The sequence below is a fragment of the Protopterus annectens genome, chromosome 1.part1 (assembly GCF_019279795.1).
Source record: "Protopterus annectens isolate FY-2018-M chromosome 1.part1, PAN1.0, whole genome shotgun sequence".
In the NCBI taxonomy this organism is placed as follows: Eukaryota; Metazoa; Chordata; order Ceratodontiformes; family Protopteridae; genus Protopterus; species Protopterus annectens.
This window is the reverse complement of record NC_056726.1, coordinates 1,570,203,309-1,570,220,808: the sequence shown is the minus strand read 5'-3', so window position 1 is coordinate 1,570,220,808 and position 17,500 is coordinate 1,570,203,309. Positions and strand designations below refer to the sequence as shown.

The window sequence follows — 17,500 nt, the reverse complement described above, 5'->3', positions numbered from 1 at the left end:
CATCCACCCCTTTGTTGGACACCTTCATTTCCTTATGCCTTCTGTCCCAGATTGTCTTATGCTTTTCTGCACATGTGCTTGAACCACCGTAATCTGATCTCTTTGACCTTTTCTGCAAGTGGACCTACTTGAGCTTCTGCTCTGATGTCTTCATTTGTTTGTTTGTCCCATAGTGTGCATCTTACAACCCATCTCAGGCACTTCTTCTCTATCACCTCTAGCTTTCTCATCTGCTCTGCCTTTACTGCTGAGGTTTTTGTACCATTCAGTAGTACTGGTCACACCACTGTTTTGTACACCTTACTTTTTAGTTTCTTTGGCATTTGTCTATCATGCACTACACTTGACACTCTGTGCCAGTTTACTACAGCCCCTCTGTTTCTAGCTTTGGTGTCTTCATTCAGACTTCCCTTCTCCTTAACCAGCCCTCCCAGATACTTGAAGCTGTTAACTTCCTCCACTATTTTCCCTTCTATCTCAAGTCTCAGCTTCTTCTGATTTCCTCCATTTGCTGCCATTACAGCTGTCTTATCTGTATTTAGACAATGGGCAAACTGTAAATCAGCACCCTGATTTGGAGAACGAGCATTCTCCAGCAGGGTATTACTGTACAAGTAATGCCCACTAAGCAGTATGAGTCCGCTGCTCCATGGCAGCATATCAAGCCACCGTGGAGCTTGGACTGAGAAAATTGAATGGCCACCACTATTTTACATTCGCTAAGCAGCGCTTTTGCTGTTTAGTGAGTGTAAAATATAAAAAAAAAGACAGCTAAAAAAAAAAAGTAGGCATGTGTGTGCGTATTTATGTCTGTGTTTGAGTGTATGTGTGCATATCAGAGATTGAGACTGAGCGAGCCATTATTTTACACTAGCTAAGCAGTGCTTTTGTTGTTTAGCAAGTGTAAAATAAAAAAAATAAATAAATAAAAAAAGCGTGTCTGTGAGTGTATGACAGAGAGAGAGAGAGATTGATTGAGTTAAACAGAAAAGTGTGCATTTGTTTGTATGTGTGCGTGAATGCAAGCATGAAAGCAGAGAGACTGTGTGTGCATGCGTGCCTGTGTGTGTTTGTCTGAGAGAGAGTGAGAGAGAGAGATCGAGAGAAAGCGAGAGTGATGTGACTGAATGCATGAATGTAAGCAGAGGAGACTGTGTGTGACAGAGCGATCGAGAGTGAGAGTGAGAGTGATGTGACTAATGCATGAATGTAAGCAGAGGAGACTGTGTGTGAGAGAGCGATCGAGAGTGAGAGTGAGAGTGATGTGACTGAATGCATGAATGTAAGCAGAGGAGACTGTGTGTGAGAGAGCGATCGAGAGTGAGAATGAGAGTGATGTGACTGAATGCATGAATGTAAGCAGAGGAGACTGTGTGTGAGAGAGCGATCGAGAGTGAGAGTGAGAGTGATGTGACTGAATGTATGAATGTAAGCAGAGGAGACTGTGTGTGAGAGAGCGATCGAGAGTGAGAGTGAGAGTGATGTGACTGAATGCATGAATGTAAGCAGAGGAGACTGTGTGTGAGAGAGCGATCGAGAGTGAGAGTAAACTTGTGTGAGTGAATGTGTGTATGAAAGAAAAGAGACTGTGTGTGTGTGTGTGTGTGTGTGTGTGTGTGTGTGTGTGTGTTTGTGCACGTGTGTGAGAGAGATAGAGAGAGAGAGAGAGATGCAGAGAGTGAGAGAGAAAGCGAGAGTGATATTTGACTGAATGCATGTATATAAGCAGAGGAGTCTGTGTGTGAGAGTGATCGACAGAGTGTATACGTGTATGAAAGAAGAGACTTTGTGTGTATATGTGTGTGTGTGAAAGCAGAAGACGCTGTGTATGTGTGAATGGAAGAGAGAATGGGCTGTATGTAAAATTGTTGTGTTTCACTTGCTTATTATTTTTTTAACAACCATTATTATTTTTTATATATGTCTGATGTAAAACACTTCCAACAACACCATTAACATATACTACAGCAAGCATGAAACATTAGGCGGAGGAAGTATTTTACATGAAAAATATATTAAAAAAATAGTACTTAAAAAATACATAAGTAAGTAAAACACAACAACTTTACAGAGACCCCATTGTCTAAAGTACAATATTGCCCTCCAGGGTGTGTGTTGTTAATGTGTAATTAATGCCCTTCTAGGGGTGTGGAGGCCCTCCGCCTGTGGCGTCTGGCCTTACAGCACCCCTGGGCAGGCATTAATTACAGATTAACACATACTCTGTTGGACATTATTGCTCGCTTAAATATTACTCTTATAAACTTGAAAAGGGGTAGAATAACATTTTCAGAAGGATATGAAGTCTGAAACTCAAATGTATGTCATCATTTAGTGACTGCAATCCTCATTGATTTGCTAGAAAACCACACATTATAAGAGAAACAGACCAAAAATATAAGGCAAACATCTTTACATTCTGTTGAAATCTAGACAGGTGAGAGGTATGGTTAGGTAGGCAATGCTCATTATTTGTCCACAACCCTTTTTAGGCAATGTTCATTATCCTCATGCCATTATTAATAAATTCCATAGTTTTCTATAATACTCACAGAAGATGTCGCAACTAGAAATACCATCATGAAATGTATTAAAAAATACTAAGAACACATTAGGCAAATAACTGAATATAATGCTTTATTTGGCACGTATGTGCCCAAACACATGCAACAACTGAAATGCTCACAGAAATACCTTACTAAAAGGATACAGTGCTTAAATGAAATGTCCTACATGGACTGACTCAACAACCTGTCACTATACTCGGTATCCTACAGTGTAAGAGGTGACCTGTGTCTGGCATACAAGGCATACTCTGACTCATTACTGATGGATTTACTTCACACCACCAAGTCAAATGGCAGCAGAAATACTTGGTCTAAGGATCTAAATAAACCTCTTCTGCAACATCAACAGACTGATTTGGAGGGACAAGTATATTTTCAGCGGATACTGCGACTATGGACCAGACTTCCTATTCACATAAAACAAAGTTCTTCAATGTCCATTTTCAATTGCAACATAGAGCTACAGATGGGAAATGGAAAATTCACATCAGGAATACCCCTGTACTACTAATGGACAGAGGCAGCTCCTAAATGCTTTATCCCATGCATGGGTCTCCTCCAATTATCTATAGTACGATCCCAGTTATTATTATTAGGGGTAATATATAGTTATCAACCATAGGTTGGGTAACACCAATGTATAACCAAATGGGATAGGTTATTTATAATCCCAGTTATTATTATTAGGGGTAATATATAATTATCGACCATAGGTTGGGTAACACCAACGTATAACCAAGTGGGATAGGTTATTTATAATCTCAGTTATTATTATTAGGGGTAATATATAATTATCGACAATAGGTTGGGTAACACCAATGTATAACCAAATGGGATAGGTTATTTATAATCCCAGTTATTAATATTAAGGGTAATATATAGTTATCGACCATAGGTTTGGTAACACCAATGTATAACCAAATGGGATAGGTTATTTATAATCCCAGTTATTATTATTAGGGGTAATATATAGTTATCGACCATAGGTTGGATAACACCAATGTATAACCAAATGGGAAAGGTTATTTATAATCTCAGTTATTATTATTAGGGGTAATATTTAATTATCAACCATATGTTGGGTAACACCAATGTATAACCAAATGGGACAGGTTATTTATAATCCCAGTTATTATTATTAGGGGTAATATATAATTATCGACCATAGGTTGGGTAACACCAGTGTATAACCAAATGGGATAGGTTATTTATAATCCCAGTTATTATTATTAGGGGTAATATATAATCCCAGTTATTATTATTAGGGGTAATATATAATTATCGACCATAGGCTGGGTAATACCAGTGTATAACCAAATGGGATATGTTATTTATAATCCCAGTTATTATTATTAGGGGTAATGTATAGTTATCGACCATAGGCTGAGTAACACCAGTGTATAACCAAATGGGATAGGTTACTTATAATCCCAGTTAGTATTATTAGGGGTAATATATAATTATCGACCTTAGGTTGGGTAACACCAATGTATAACCAAATGCGACAGGTTATTTATAATCCCAGTTATTATTATTAGGGGTAATATATAGTTATCGACCATAGGTTGGGTAACACCAATGTATAACCAAATGGGAAAGGTTATTTATAATCCCAGTTATTATTATTAGGGGTGATATATAATTATTGACCATAGATTGGGTAACACCAATGTATAACCAAATGGGATAGGTTATTTATAATCCCAGTTATTATTATTAGGGGTAATATATAGTTATCGACCATAGATTGGGTAACACCGATGTATAACCAAATGGGATAGGTTATTTATAATCCCAGTTATTATTATTAGGGGTAATATATAGTTATCAACCATAGGTTGGGTAATACCAATGTATAACCAAATGGGATAGGTTATTTATAATCCCAGTTATTATTATTAGGGGTAATATATAGTTATCGACCATAGGTTGGATAACACCAATGTATAACCAAATGGGAAAGGTTATTTATAATCCCAGTTATTATTATTAGGGGTAATACATAATTATCGACCATATGTTGGGTAACACCAATGTATAACCAAATGGGACAGGTTATTTATAATCCCAGTTATTATTATTAGGGATAATATATAATTATCGACCATAGGTTGGGTAACAACAGTGTATAACCAAATGGGATAGGTTATTTTTAATCCCAGTTATTATTATTAGGGGTAATATATAATCCCAGTTATTATTATTAGGGGTAATATATAATTATCGACCATAGGCTGGGTAATACCAGTGTATAACCAAGTGGGATAGGTTATTTATAATCCCAGTTATTATTATTAAGGGTAATATATACTTATCAACCATAGGTTGGGTACCACCGATGTATAACCAAATGGGACAGGTTATTTATGATTCCAGTTATTATTATTAGGGGTAATATATAATTATCAACCATAGGTTAGATAACACCGATGTATAACCAAATGGAAGAGGTCATTTATAATCCCAGTTAGTATTATTAGGGGTAATATATAATTATCGACCATAGGTTGGGTAACACTAATGTATAACCAAGTGGGACAGGTTATTTATAATCCCAGTTATTATTATTAGGGTAATATATAGTTATTGACCATAGGTTGGGTAACACCAATCTATAACCAAGTGGGATAGGTTATTTATAATCCCAGTTATTATTATTAGGGGTAATATGTACTTATCAACCATAGGTTGGGGTAACACCAATGTATAACCAAATGGGATAGGTTATTTATAATCCCAGTTATTATTATTAGGGGTAATATGTACTTATCGACCATAGGTTGGGTAACACCAATGTATAACCAAATGGGACAGGTTATTTATAATCCCAGTTATTATTATTAGGGGTATAATATATGATTATCGACCATAGGTTGGGTAACACCAATGTATAAACAAATGGGAGAGGTTATTTATAATCCCAGTTATTATTATTAGGGGTAATATATAATTATCAACCATTGGTTGGGTAACACCAATGTATAACCAAGTGGGATAGGTTATTTATAATCCCAGTTATTATTATTAGGGGTAATATATAATTATCGATCATAGGTTGGGTAACACCAATGTATAACCAAATGGGACAAGTTATATATAATCCCAGTTATTATTATTAGGGGTAATATATAATTATCGACCATAAGCTGGGTAACACCAGTGTATTACCAAATGGGACAGGTTATTTATAATCCCAGTTATTATTATTAGGGGTAATATATAGTTATTGACCATAGGTTGGATAACACCAATGTATAACCAAATGGGACAGGTTATTTATAATCCCAATTATTATTATTAGGGGTAATACATAATTATCGACCATATGTTCGGTAACACCAATGTATAACCAAATGGGACAGGTTATTTATAATCCCAGTTATTATTATTAGGGATAATATATAATTATCGACCATAGGTTGGGTAACACCAGTGTATAACCAAATGGGATAGGTTATTTTTAATCCCAGTTATTATTATTAGGGGTAATATATAATCCCAGTTATTATTATTAGGGGTAATATATAATTATCGACCATAGGCTGGGTAATACCAGTGTATAACCAAGTGGGATAGGTTATTTATAATCCCAGTTATTATTATTAAGGGTAATATATACTTATCAACCATAGGTTGGGTACCACCGATGTATAACCAAATGGGACAGGTTATTTATGATTCCAGTTATTATTATTAGGGGTAATATATAATTATCAACCATAGGTTAGGTAACACCGATGTATAACCAAATAGAAGAGGTCATTTATAATCCCAGTTAGTATTATTAGGGGTAATATATAATTATCGACCATATGTTGGATAACACCAATGTATAACCAAATGGGACAGGTTATTTATAATCCCAGTTATTATTATTAGGGTAATATATAGTTATTGACCATAGGTTGGGTAACACCAATCTATAACCAAGTGGGATAGGTTATTTATAATCCCAGTTATTATTATTAGGGGTAATATATAATTATCGACCATAGGTTGGGTAACACCAATGTATAACCAAATGGGACAAGTTCTTTATAATCCCAGTTATTATTATTAGGGGTAATATGTACTTATCGACCATAGGTTGGGGTAACACCAATGTATAACCAAATGGGATAGGTTATTTATAATCCCAGTTATTATTATTAGGGGTAATATGCACTTATCGACCATAGGTTGGGTAACACCAATGTATAACCAAATGGGACAGGTTATTTATAATCCCAGTTATTATTATTAGGGGTATAATATATTATTATCAACCATAGGTTGGGTAACACCAGTGTATAACCAAATGGGAGAGGTTATTTATAATCCCAGTTATTATTATTAGGGGTAATATATAGTTATCGACCATAGGTTGGGTAACACCAATGTATAAGCAAATGGGACAGGTTATATATAATCCCAGTTATTATTATTAGGGGTAATATATAGTTATCGACCATAGGCTGGGTATCACCAATGTATAACCAAATGTGATAGGTTATTTATAATCCCAGTTATTATCATTAGGGGTAATATATAATTATCGATCATAGGTTGGGTAACACCAATGTATAACCAAATGGGAGCGGTTATTTATAATTCCAGTTATTATTATTAGGGGTAATATATAATTATCGACCATAGGTTGGGTAACACCAATGTATAACTTAGTGGGATAGGTTATTTATAATCCCAGTTATTATTATTAGGGGTAATATATAATTATTGACCATAGGTTGGGTAATACCAATGTATAACCAAGTTGGACAGGTTATTTATAATCCCAGTTATTATTATTAGGGGCAATATATAATTATCGACCATAGGTTGGGTAACATCAGTGTATAACCAAATGGGACAGGTTATTTATAATCCTAGTTATTATTATTAGGGGTAATATATAGTTATCGACCATAGATTGGGTAACACCAATGTATAACCAAATGGGACAGGTTATTTATAATCTTAGTTATTATTATTAGGGGTAATATATAGTTATCGACCATAGGTTGGGTAACACCAATGTATAACCAAATGGGACAGGTTATTTATAATACCAATTAATAGTATTAGGGGTAATATATAGTTATCGACCATAGGTTGGGTAACAGCAATGTATAACCAAATGGGACAGGTTATTTATAATCCCAGTTATTATTAGGGGTAATATATAATTATCGACCATGGGATGGGTAAGGCCACTTTCTAACCAAATGGGACAGGTTATTTCAAGCACAAAAAGGGAAACTAGCTGGGCTTAAAATGGCCCACAATTACTTACCTATGGACCTATGAAATCTGCATGGCGTTTAGGTGACTGCAAAAATAAAGTTTCTGTGGCATCTGTTTTATAATATGCATACTCAGATATGTTTTATATAAGAGAAGCACAAGTGCACATTCCGATTTGATTCTTTTAAGAAAGAATGGGTATCCTTTATCTTTGGTTTGGTTGGTTTGACCAATAAAAGTCAAGTTGCCATTTTAATTATTAAGTATTTTTTTCAGGGTTATACAGGCTAAAGGACTCACTGTTATTGCTGAATATGGGGTTCCTATATTATCTTAGCCGCTTGTGATGATCTTTGTTTATAATCCCTGCAGTATCAGGTCAGGACTCCTCAGGCACTTATTTCAGCTTATGTCCACTTACAGGAATCATGACTTCATCTTAGGCATGCCCTGAATATAACCCTGGGCTGTTCAGTTTTCAAACTGAGTCTTTGTAGATGTCGCTATAAGAAAAGTGCATAGTTACCATTTTTATAGGTAAATATGATCTTTTTGACCCACACCATGCTTAGCAACTAACAGGCAAATATTTTAGATTCTTCACTGCATCACAAAAGCCATCGTTGAAGATAAGAGTTTCTTTTAATTTCAAAACCCTGGTTATACTTTGATATTAATTTTAGAAGGGAATAGATGTCATTCCTGGATCATTCATTACTATACCTCAGTATTAGTTTACGACTGTAAATAACCCTAACTCCAAGGTGCAGACAAATCCTCATCTGCTGGAATCAAAATATAGAACAAATTATTTTTTTTCAATCCATTATTATTTTGAGGAGAATAAAGCTAACAGTATTCCATTTGATATTAAACACACATCATTCAAGCATATGGTGAGGGTTTTATTTATTAGTGAGGCATCAGTTTCTTAAAAAAAAATGTATGCAGGAAAAATCTATTCCTTTGAATCTTGTATTTCACAGGTAGTCTATGCACTCCAGCACCATTTTGATCCTGATAAGCTTAAACCCCTAACAGTTGCAGAACATAAGTTCAAATCAATTCATGGTTTGAATAAATCCTCATTTAAATCTAAAATAAATGCAACATATTTTGAATAGCAGCCAGTCCTTTAGAACTTCTAGAAAATTTACTTAAATTGAACTGCAGTTCAGATAATATCTCCTTAGTTAAAGAAAACGGTATCAGTTGTAAGATAATATGTGATTGATAATATCCATACATAAAGATAACAGACACAATTTGTTTAACTGGTTTATCCTGCAGTACAATTCTAGATAATCGATAATCTAAGTAATCCATTAGAAACAGATGTTTTGCTGAAAGAAATACAGGAAGCAATTGCATTTCTCAAATTCATTTATCAAATCTGGCAAATCCCGAGGATAAAATGGTTTTGATGATTCCTTTTACAAGAAGTATAAAAATATTCTATTCTCTTAAAACTCTACAGTTATATGGAATTATATAAAGTATCCATAACAAGTACTTTGAATAAATGAAGAACAGTCTTTTTTCCTAAACCTACTTTATATACACTTTTCATAAAAAAACAAAACAAAAAAAAACAAACATCCTAGTTCACTAATAAATTGTGATATTAAGATTTATTATACTGTTTTGGCCAATTAATTCCATCTTATAGCTGACCACATTGTTTTCAAATAACAGTCAGGCTTTGTGGAATCAAGACAAATGCAGGCTAAAACTAGAACTGATTCTATAACACAACAGAAACTTTGGTGATGAATTTCGGATATTTGCTTTTAAAAGCAGGAAAAACCTTTGAATGAGTACAAATTACACTTCCTTTTTGTGACATTAAAAATTGTGTTTCTGCAGAGTTACTTTAAAGCAATCACTATCCTATATGGCTCAGCCTCCCATGATTAGCTGTTAATAGAAGGCTATCCTGTCCTATATGTATCCTAAAAGGAACAAGCTATGGGTGCTCTTTGTTACCTTATCTCTTCACTTCTGTCTCTAAACCATTGTTCTTAAAAATTGTTCAAGAACCAAGTCTTTTGGATATTAAACATTCTTCATGAATCAACCCTTTTGGATATATATACATATATATATATATATATATATATATATATATATATATATAGGTCCACTCTGACCCATCGAAAGCTCACTTGTGCGAATCGCAAGTGAGCAAATCCACTTCAGCACTTTCGTGAAGTACACTTCACCAATCCACAAAAAAAACAGAAAGTACACTACACACATTTTTTGCAGGGGGGCAAGCACCCCTCACCCCTGCAACTTAAGTATACTAAGTCTGAGATTGTGCTACAGTGGGGGAAAAGGTATATTCCCTTACCCCACTGTACTGTGCTTCTGTGACGTGAAATTTGTGAAAGTGCATTTTCGCTTAAATGCACTTTTACTGAAGTGGATTTGCTCACTTTTCGCACAAGTTAGCTTTCGATAGGTTGAAGTAGACCCGTATATATATATATATATATATATATATATATATATATATATATATATATTTAATGACTGTGTCAATATAACATCTTTAATGAATGATATTTTGTTGGGTTTTAGAAATCTATTTCTTGATTATTACATATAATACAAGACCACAGCAGTACATCAAGTTACAAACTAAATGCTGATATGTGACCTTTGTTTCCAGCTAGTAATACAAACAATTTAATACAATCATCTTTACAGACAAAAATAATGTCGTACTGAAGAGTTTAAATTCTCAGATGTAATGTATAAATTTGATAGTCACTCTTTTATTCCTTCAAATTCTGCTCAAACACTGAGCAGAAGCTTGGCAAACTTAGATAATAAAAGCAAAACATAAATATAGTTTACTAGACTGATCATCCATTATTAAAATAAATATATTTGTAAAAAAAATTGTGTTTTGTAATAGTTAATTCTCTCACATTTTGACTGATTTATTTAAATCAGTTAACAAAGACACTTCAAAGCTCCCATGGAATATTAGCCACCTTCAAAGCAGTTTAAATTATCTTTCAGACCATAGAAATCAAGGAGGCCTAAATATTCCCAGTTTGTGGCTTTTTTTATAAAATATCTAAGATAATAAAATTACTCGGCAATTCTGTTGATCTCATGTCAAAATATGACAACACTTCCCTTTAGATTATGGTGATTAAATTACTAATAAATAAAGTGACCTTTGTTTCCAGCTAGTAATACAAACAATTTAATACAATCATCTTTACAGACAAAAATAATGTCGTACTGAAGAGTTTAAATTCTCAGATGTAATGTATAAATTTGATAGTCACTCTTTTATTCCTTCAAATTCTGGTCAAACACTGAGCAGAAGCTTGGGCGGCGCAGTGGTGCAGCGGTTAATGCTGTCGCCTCACAGCAAGAGGTTTTCTGGTTCGATTCTCAGCTGGCGTGCCTTCTGTGTGGAGTTTGCATGTTCTCCCTGCGTTCGCATGGGTTTCCTCCGGGTACTCCGGTTTCCTCCCACATTCTAAAGACATGCTTCTGGAGCATTTCTCCCCGGGCCTCCACTGAAAACAGGATCTGTGGAACCTAGTCAGACTTTCCCGGTCAACAAATGTTAAATAAATAAATAAATAAATAAAATAAAATAAAGTATTTTATGAAAACTGATTACTTTTATTGAGAAAACTTGACATATGTTTCCAAAACTCCCATCATACATTAGAATACTAATTCTAGACACTACAGTCTCCAGAGGAAAGATTATTGCAAATTGTCATACTAAAATAGCTTTACCTCTCTCGCATTACTGAAAATAATTAAATATTATTAAATGAAGAGAAGAAGAATCCATAATAACCAAAAAGTGCTACACCATCCTAAAGTTAACAAGAATTGCATTGCTAAAGTATTTTCACTCTTTAGATTTGATGTTAAGACACTCAGACGTATCATTCTCCTCTGGTTGAATTATCCAGACACATTAACACTCATTTCTCTATAACCCATTCTTAAATTATATAGATTCATAGATTGTTACTAGGCTGACAACCCAGGGGGCCTTTCTAAGCCTAGCCAAGTTTTCATGAAAGAATAATTATGTCCTGTATCCAAGTAGGACATTAAAGACCAGGCATTTATAAGCTACATCTGTCTGTAAGAGACCTGGGTGCCAGGCCTGGTGTAAATTTCTTATTCACCATCCACTAGTCTAGGTTGTGCTTAAACTGGGAAATAGATGAACTTAGCTTCACATGAATGGAAAGCCTGTTCCATAGGAGGGGCAGTCTCTGGGATACAGATCTGTCTCTGCAGCATGTTCAGTTTAAATCACGGAAAAAAGTCAGGACCCTAGACCTTATATTTCTGGTTCTGCTTGACTTACAAATATACAGAAGATTCATAAGTGTGGGGTTTGCAGATGCCTTGTAGGCCAGGCATAGATCACTCTTCAGCGATCTATAGGAGACTGATTAGAGGGAAAGGGCTTTAAGGCACTGTGCATAAGGCAGGTTTGGTACACCTTGTATTCTTTTTGTAAGGGACCTTTGAGGTTGTTCTAGTTGTGAGACTGTTATTAATGTGTTCCAAAATATTGTTATACACTGTTGAAGGAAATTAATTTTTTCTTGACTGAGAAATTATCAGGAAGAATGCAAACAAGATTCTACCATATTCAAAATTTATATACCAGCAATTTATCCTTCTTCACAATGTACCTGTCTCAGCTTATGTTAACTGTAAATGGTAAATTATCTATACCAAATTGTATAGCTTGTGAAAATGGGTCTATATTAGCTAAATGAACATTTATCTAAACAAACGCTGCAATCATCGAAAATCCAGGATCTCGATATGGTTTTTGTGAGACTGCACAGTACAGTGAAGATTGGAATATTTGCCCTTTCCTTACTGTAGTGCAATCTCGGAGTTGGAATATATATTTAGTACGGGTGGGGTGGGGTGGGGCAGCCCCCACAATTGCAAGTTCGAGTACTGGAATTTTCGATTATTGCAGCGTTTGTTTAGATAAACTTTTGTTTATCTAATATAAACCCATGGAAACAATGTGACTGCAGATATATTTCATATTTTGGGCCTATAAATCAAACTACACTGTACATGCCTTTATGACTGACAACCTGAATAAAGTTTATGTTACCAAGGTGCAATCATTTTGTAGATATACTTATTTCCTATCATTCAGATGAAAAGTACTAGTACTAATTAATCTGTATAATCTCTGCTTGGGTCAAAATATTTATGAACAAGTATTGGTCAAACAAAAATTAAATTGCCATGTAAATTATGGCCCATCAATAAACAAGGTCTGGTCACTCTCCCATTCAGATGAAGACATTTATACAGACATACCCCTACTTAGACATCCCCCTCCAGACACATGGATGCACATACACTCGCTATACATTATACCCTTTCACTGTATCATACTCAATGGCACTCACCCCCCCACCACAATCTCATAGCTTTAAACTGTCCCCAATTTTGCCTCTTACTTTAAACCCATTTCTAGTAAAATAAATCACTTAGGCTTACAGTCAGTCAGCAATACCAGACTTTAGAGTTTTATACTTCTTATATTCAGAAAACGCATCATGATGCAAAACCTGCTGTTCTATGAACTTTTTAAGTGAATTAGTGCAATATTTATATAATATCCCTGATTTTGGGTTTTTGTTCCTCTGTTATTTTGTCTATGATTCCTGAACAAAGAAGTTGAGAGCTAGGTAGTGACTCATACCTGCCTCAGTCACGTCCCCCCACACATGCAGGTATTCAAAGTATTCATACACACACACACATACACACACACACACACACACACACACACACACACACACACACACACACACACACACACACACACACACACACACACACACAAACACGTGCACACACATACACAAAACCTACTGTAATGCTCCAGTAACTAATGCCCCTTTTAAGACCACCCAGGCACACATACTCACAGACAGACTCACAGGTACACACACACACACACACACACACACACACACACACACACACACATACACACACACACACACACACAAAACCTATGGTAATGCTCCAGTAACTAATCCCTCTTCTAAGACGACTCAGGCACACACATAGACTCACAGGCACAAAGAAACATACATGGACACACACACACACACACACACACACACACACACACACACACACACACACACACACACACACACGCGTAGTCAACTGAGACCACTCTTTACCCCTGCAGACAAGCACACATGCTATCACACATATGCACAGACTCACACTAAGTGCAAATGTATGCAGCTGAGGAATTCTCTGAACTGCTCAGATGCATAAATCCTCTTCTCACAGGCATTTTCTGGGGAGAATACATCACTAATTAGCATAAGCCACTCACCTGGAATGCCTCATTAGCATGTAACATGACTGTGGAGCTGACCCACTGAAATGATTCTATTGACCATATAGAATATCTGTGGTGGGCTTGTCATTAAATCAGAAAAGATGTCCACCAGTGGCTGGCCATTCATGTTATGGCCTACTGCTGGTGGTGGCCCTTTTTGAATATCCAGTAAGGTCTTTCACCAATGAAGTACTTGCAAAAGTTTTTTGGAAGCCCCAAATACATTTTCTATCTTATGTCATAACAATAATTCATTTTTAAGATAAAAATTTCTATTATTTGTTGTTAGAATGTTAAATGTTATATCCTGCCTAAAAGTTGTATAATTCACCAATAACCGATGAGTGGGTTTGGGTATATTGAGGATTTACCACAGCTGACATGGTTTGATATTGAGGGTAAAGCCTGAGTGATTAAACAAAACCAACCATGAGTAAATCCTCATATACCCACAACCATGTGTTGGTTATTGCTATTATACAATGACATTATTTAAGAAATAAATTGCTTACTTTTCTTAAATAATGTCTTTGTATAATGGCACCGTAGTATTCCTTTGCATTGTTTCCTCATTCTTCTGCATTTGTTGATGTACTTTGCATGCATATGAGACTTGTATTCCCATGATATTATATCAGTGCTGTTGAAAACAAGCAACGGAGAAAGGAAGATCTCAGCTGCTTTTTTTAAACTATAAAATCCAGACGGTTTAGAGGTATGAGAGAGAGAAGGCAGAAATACAAGGAAAATCAGGTACGTTTCTTTAGTTTTGCAAAATGTACCTGATTTTCCTTGTATTTCCTCTGCTCTGCTTATGTACCTTTCAACCTTTTAGTTCAAGAAATGTGGAGAAAGGCTTAAATAACAGGGGACAAAGGCCGCAAAATATGCACCAATTGTAAATGTTGCTCTTATAAATTTAGAAGGCTGCTAGAATGACAAGATTCGTGTTATCTTGCATTGTCTGAAGGATATGAAGTCTGAAACTGAAATGCATATTATTATTCAGTGACGTATTTGCTGGAAAACCATCACTTTTATGAGGAACAGACCAAAAATATAAAAATCTGGACATTCTGTGAAAATTTGGACAGTGGAAATATATGCCTCTGTAGCATATACTAACAGAAGAAAGTCTGGCTGCTCAATGGTACTTCAGTGACCGGACTTTTCTATTGGTATATGCTCAACTCACAATGAACACACTGGTTGAGCTGACCAATCAGCAAGCATGGTTTTAAACAGTAATAAGCTATCTTTGTATAATATTTGATAAAGTATGTGTCATGTAATAAATACTTCATCTTCATACTATGTATATTCATGCCATGTATATTAAATGCCTTGCTTTGTGGAGCTTTTTTCCCTTAGGCCTCGGCTGAAAATGGCAACTCACCCAGTCAGACTTTCCCAGTAAACACATGCCGATAAATAAAAAAATAACCATAACAAGCTCTGCTTTATGAAAGCCAGTAGTAGAGTCTAAATACAGGCAGGCAAATTTGAAGGTACTTTAAAATGTTTTACAAAAAAAAAAATCACAAAATGTCATCTTTAAAATGGCATAGCTACACTTTGATAAAGTATTCTCCATCAAGCAGGCTTTTCTTTGATTTTTGTTCTGTTGCTGTTTGTAAAAACCTCACACTGACTTGCCTGAAACAAGCTAGCAGTGCATTTCAGTGTTTTTTTTTTCATTCTTTCCTACTGTAATGTAATCAAGGAGTTGGTATATATAAGCTGGGGGCAAATTATTTTACATGGGGGTACAAGCGGCCTTGTCCCCTGCAAAAAATATATATTTTTTCCATTGATCAAACATAAGGCAAGGTCTTGAAATGAAAGTGCTGTGGTTGGAACAGCTTGTGGTATGGAATTTGGAAACTCTACAACTTCCACACTATCCCCTGACCTTGAGCATGGTTATACGTTCTGACCTTGAGCATGGTTATACGTTCTGACCTTGAGCATGGTGATACGTTCTGACCTTGAGCATGGTGATACATTCTGACCTTGAGCATGGTTATACGTTCTGACCTTGAGCATGGTTATACGTTCTGACCTTGAGCATGGTGATACGTTCTGATCTTGAGCATGGTGATACGTTCTGACCTTGAGCATGGTTATATGTTAGTACACACAGGGCCATCTTTATTTTTATGGAAAACAGCATTGTTTTGATAATTATCAGGTATGGTGAGTTCACATTAATCTTTAGGAAGTCCTATTTTAACTTATGTATTTGAAACTGTAACACTATTGTGCCAGGTATGAGATATTCCTGAATGTTCCAAGCTGTCTGGGGCTTCACAAAGCATTGCCAGCTTAGTACTGATGGACTATGTGATGTATGTGATCTTTGGGCTCAAGCAATTTAAAATTAAAATATTTAATTTCACTGCTCTTCCTGCTTACCTGTACAGCTAATGTAAAGGTTGAAGTCCTCCAGATGGGTCTAATGTATTGAGAGTTGAACAAAGAAACTGCACAACCCCAAGCTCTGTTGATCTTTTCTATAATGGTTCCACAAATGCAGGTACTATGACTAGTGGGTACAGCTTAATGAAGCTTTAGGCGGCTGTCATCTCTGCTGCACCACAAACGTGTAGCCATTTTTCTAGTCACATGATACCTACAGCAGAACTGACTGACTAAGGCAGCTGAAGAGACTGTGCCTGGAACACAGGTCATGTGAATCACTAATTGTAGAAATAGATTTCTGTGAATCTACATTTAGGTGCAAACCAGAAATGTTCTCTGAAGATGCTCTATATGGTACAGTAGCAAGACAAAAAAATAAGTTCTTTTAAAAATAAAGATTATGTTTGGGGGGTCTCTGCCCCAACTTTTTTTTTTTTTTCAATATTAGAAGGGTCTTTGCCCCTGGGTACACATAACCTCTTGTCTAGGGCAGTAACACATTTGCTAAAGGCTTGCTTGGTTTGCATCATAATGTATTAGTTATGAACTGGCAGACTTTATTCAAATGCATTAATTTTCTGATTTGTTCATTTGTTTATTACCTCTTTAAGAAGGAGGGAGCAAGCTCCAGTCTGGAAATCACATTGGCCATCTTTAAGTTCTTTGCCGTCTTTAAACCATTTAAACTGCGTGTCTTTCCTTGTGTTTGTTATCTATAGAAAGAAAACATACTTTCAGAGAGGCAAAACTGTACATGTGGCATAGTTTATTAATATATATACAAATATACTTTTTACCTTGCAAGTGAACAGGATTTCACATTCTTCAGTAACTGTCCATTTCAAATATTCCAGAAAATGTGGCCCTGTGTGTTGAAAGCATAAATATTTTT

At 35.5% G+C, this 17,500-nt stretch overlaps 1 protein-coding gene across 1 annotated transcript in view; it reads right to left on the bottom strand.

Annotated features, from left to right (window-relative positions):
• The window catches only part of LOC122816536 (myomesin-3-like), a 522,511-nt gene that overhangs the window by 182,130 nt on the left and 322,881 nt on the right, over window positions 1-17,500 (bottom strand). The window contains exons 14-15 of the mRNA XM_044089388.1: window positions 17,406-17,473; window positions 17,211-17,321 (exon numbers count right to left, since the gene is read on the bottom strand). Coding sequence (XP_043945323.1) covers window positions 17,211-17,321; window positions 17,406-17,473 — 179 coding nt within the window. The remainder of the gene's footprint in view (window positions 1-17,210; window positions 17,322-17,405; window positions 17,474-17,500) is intronic.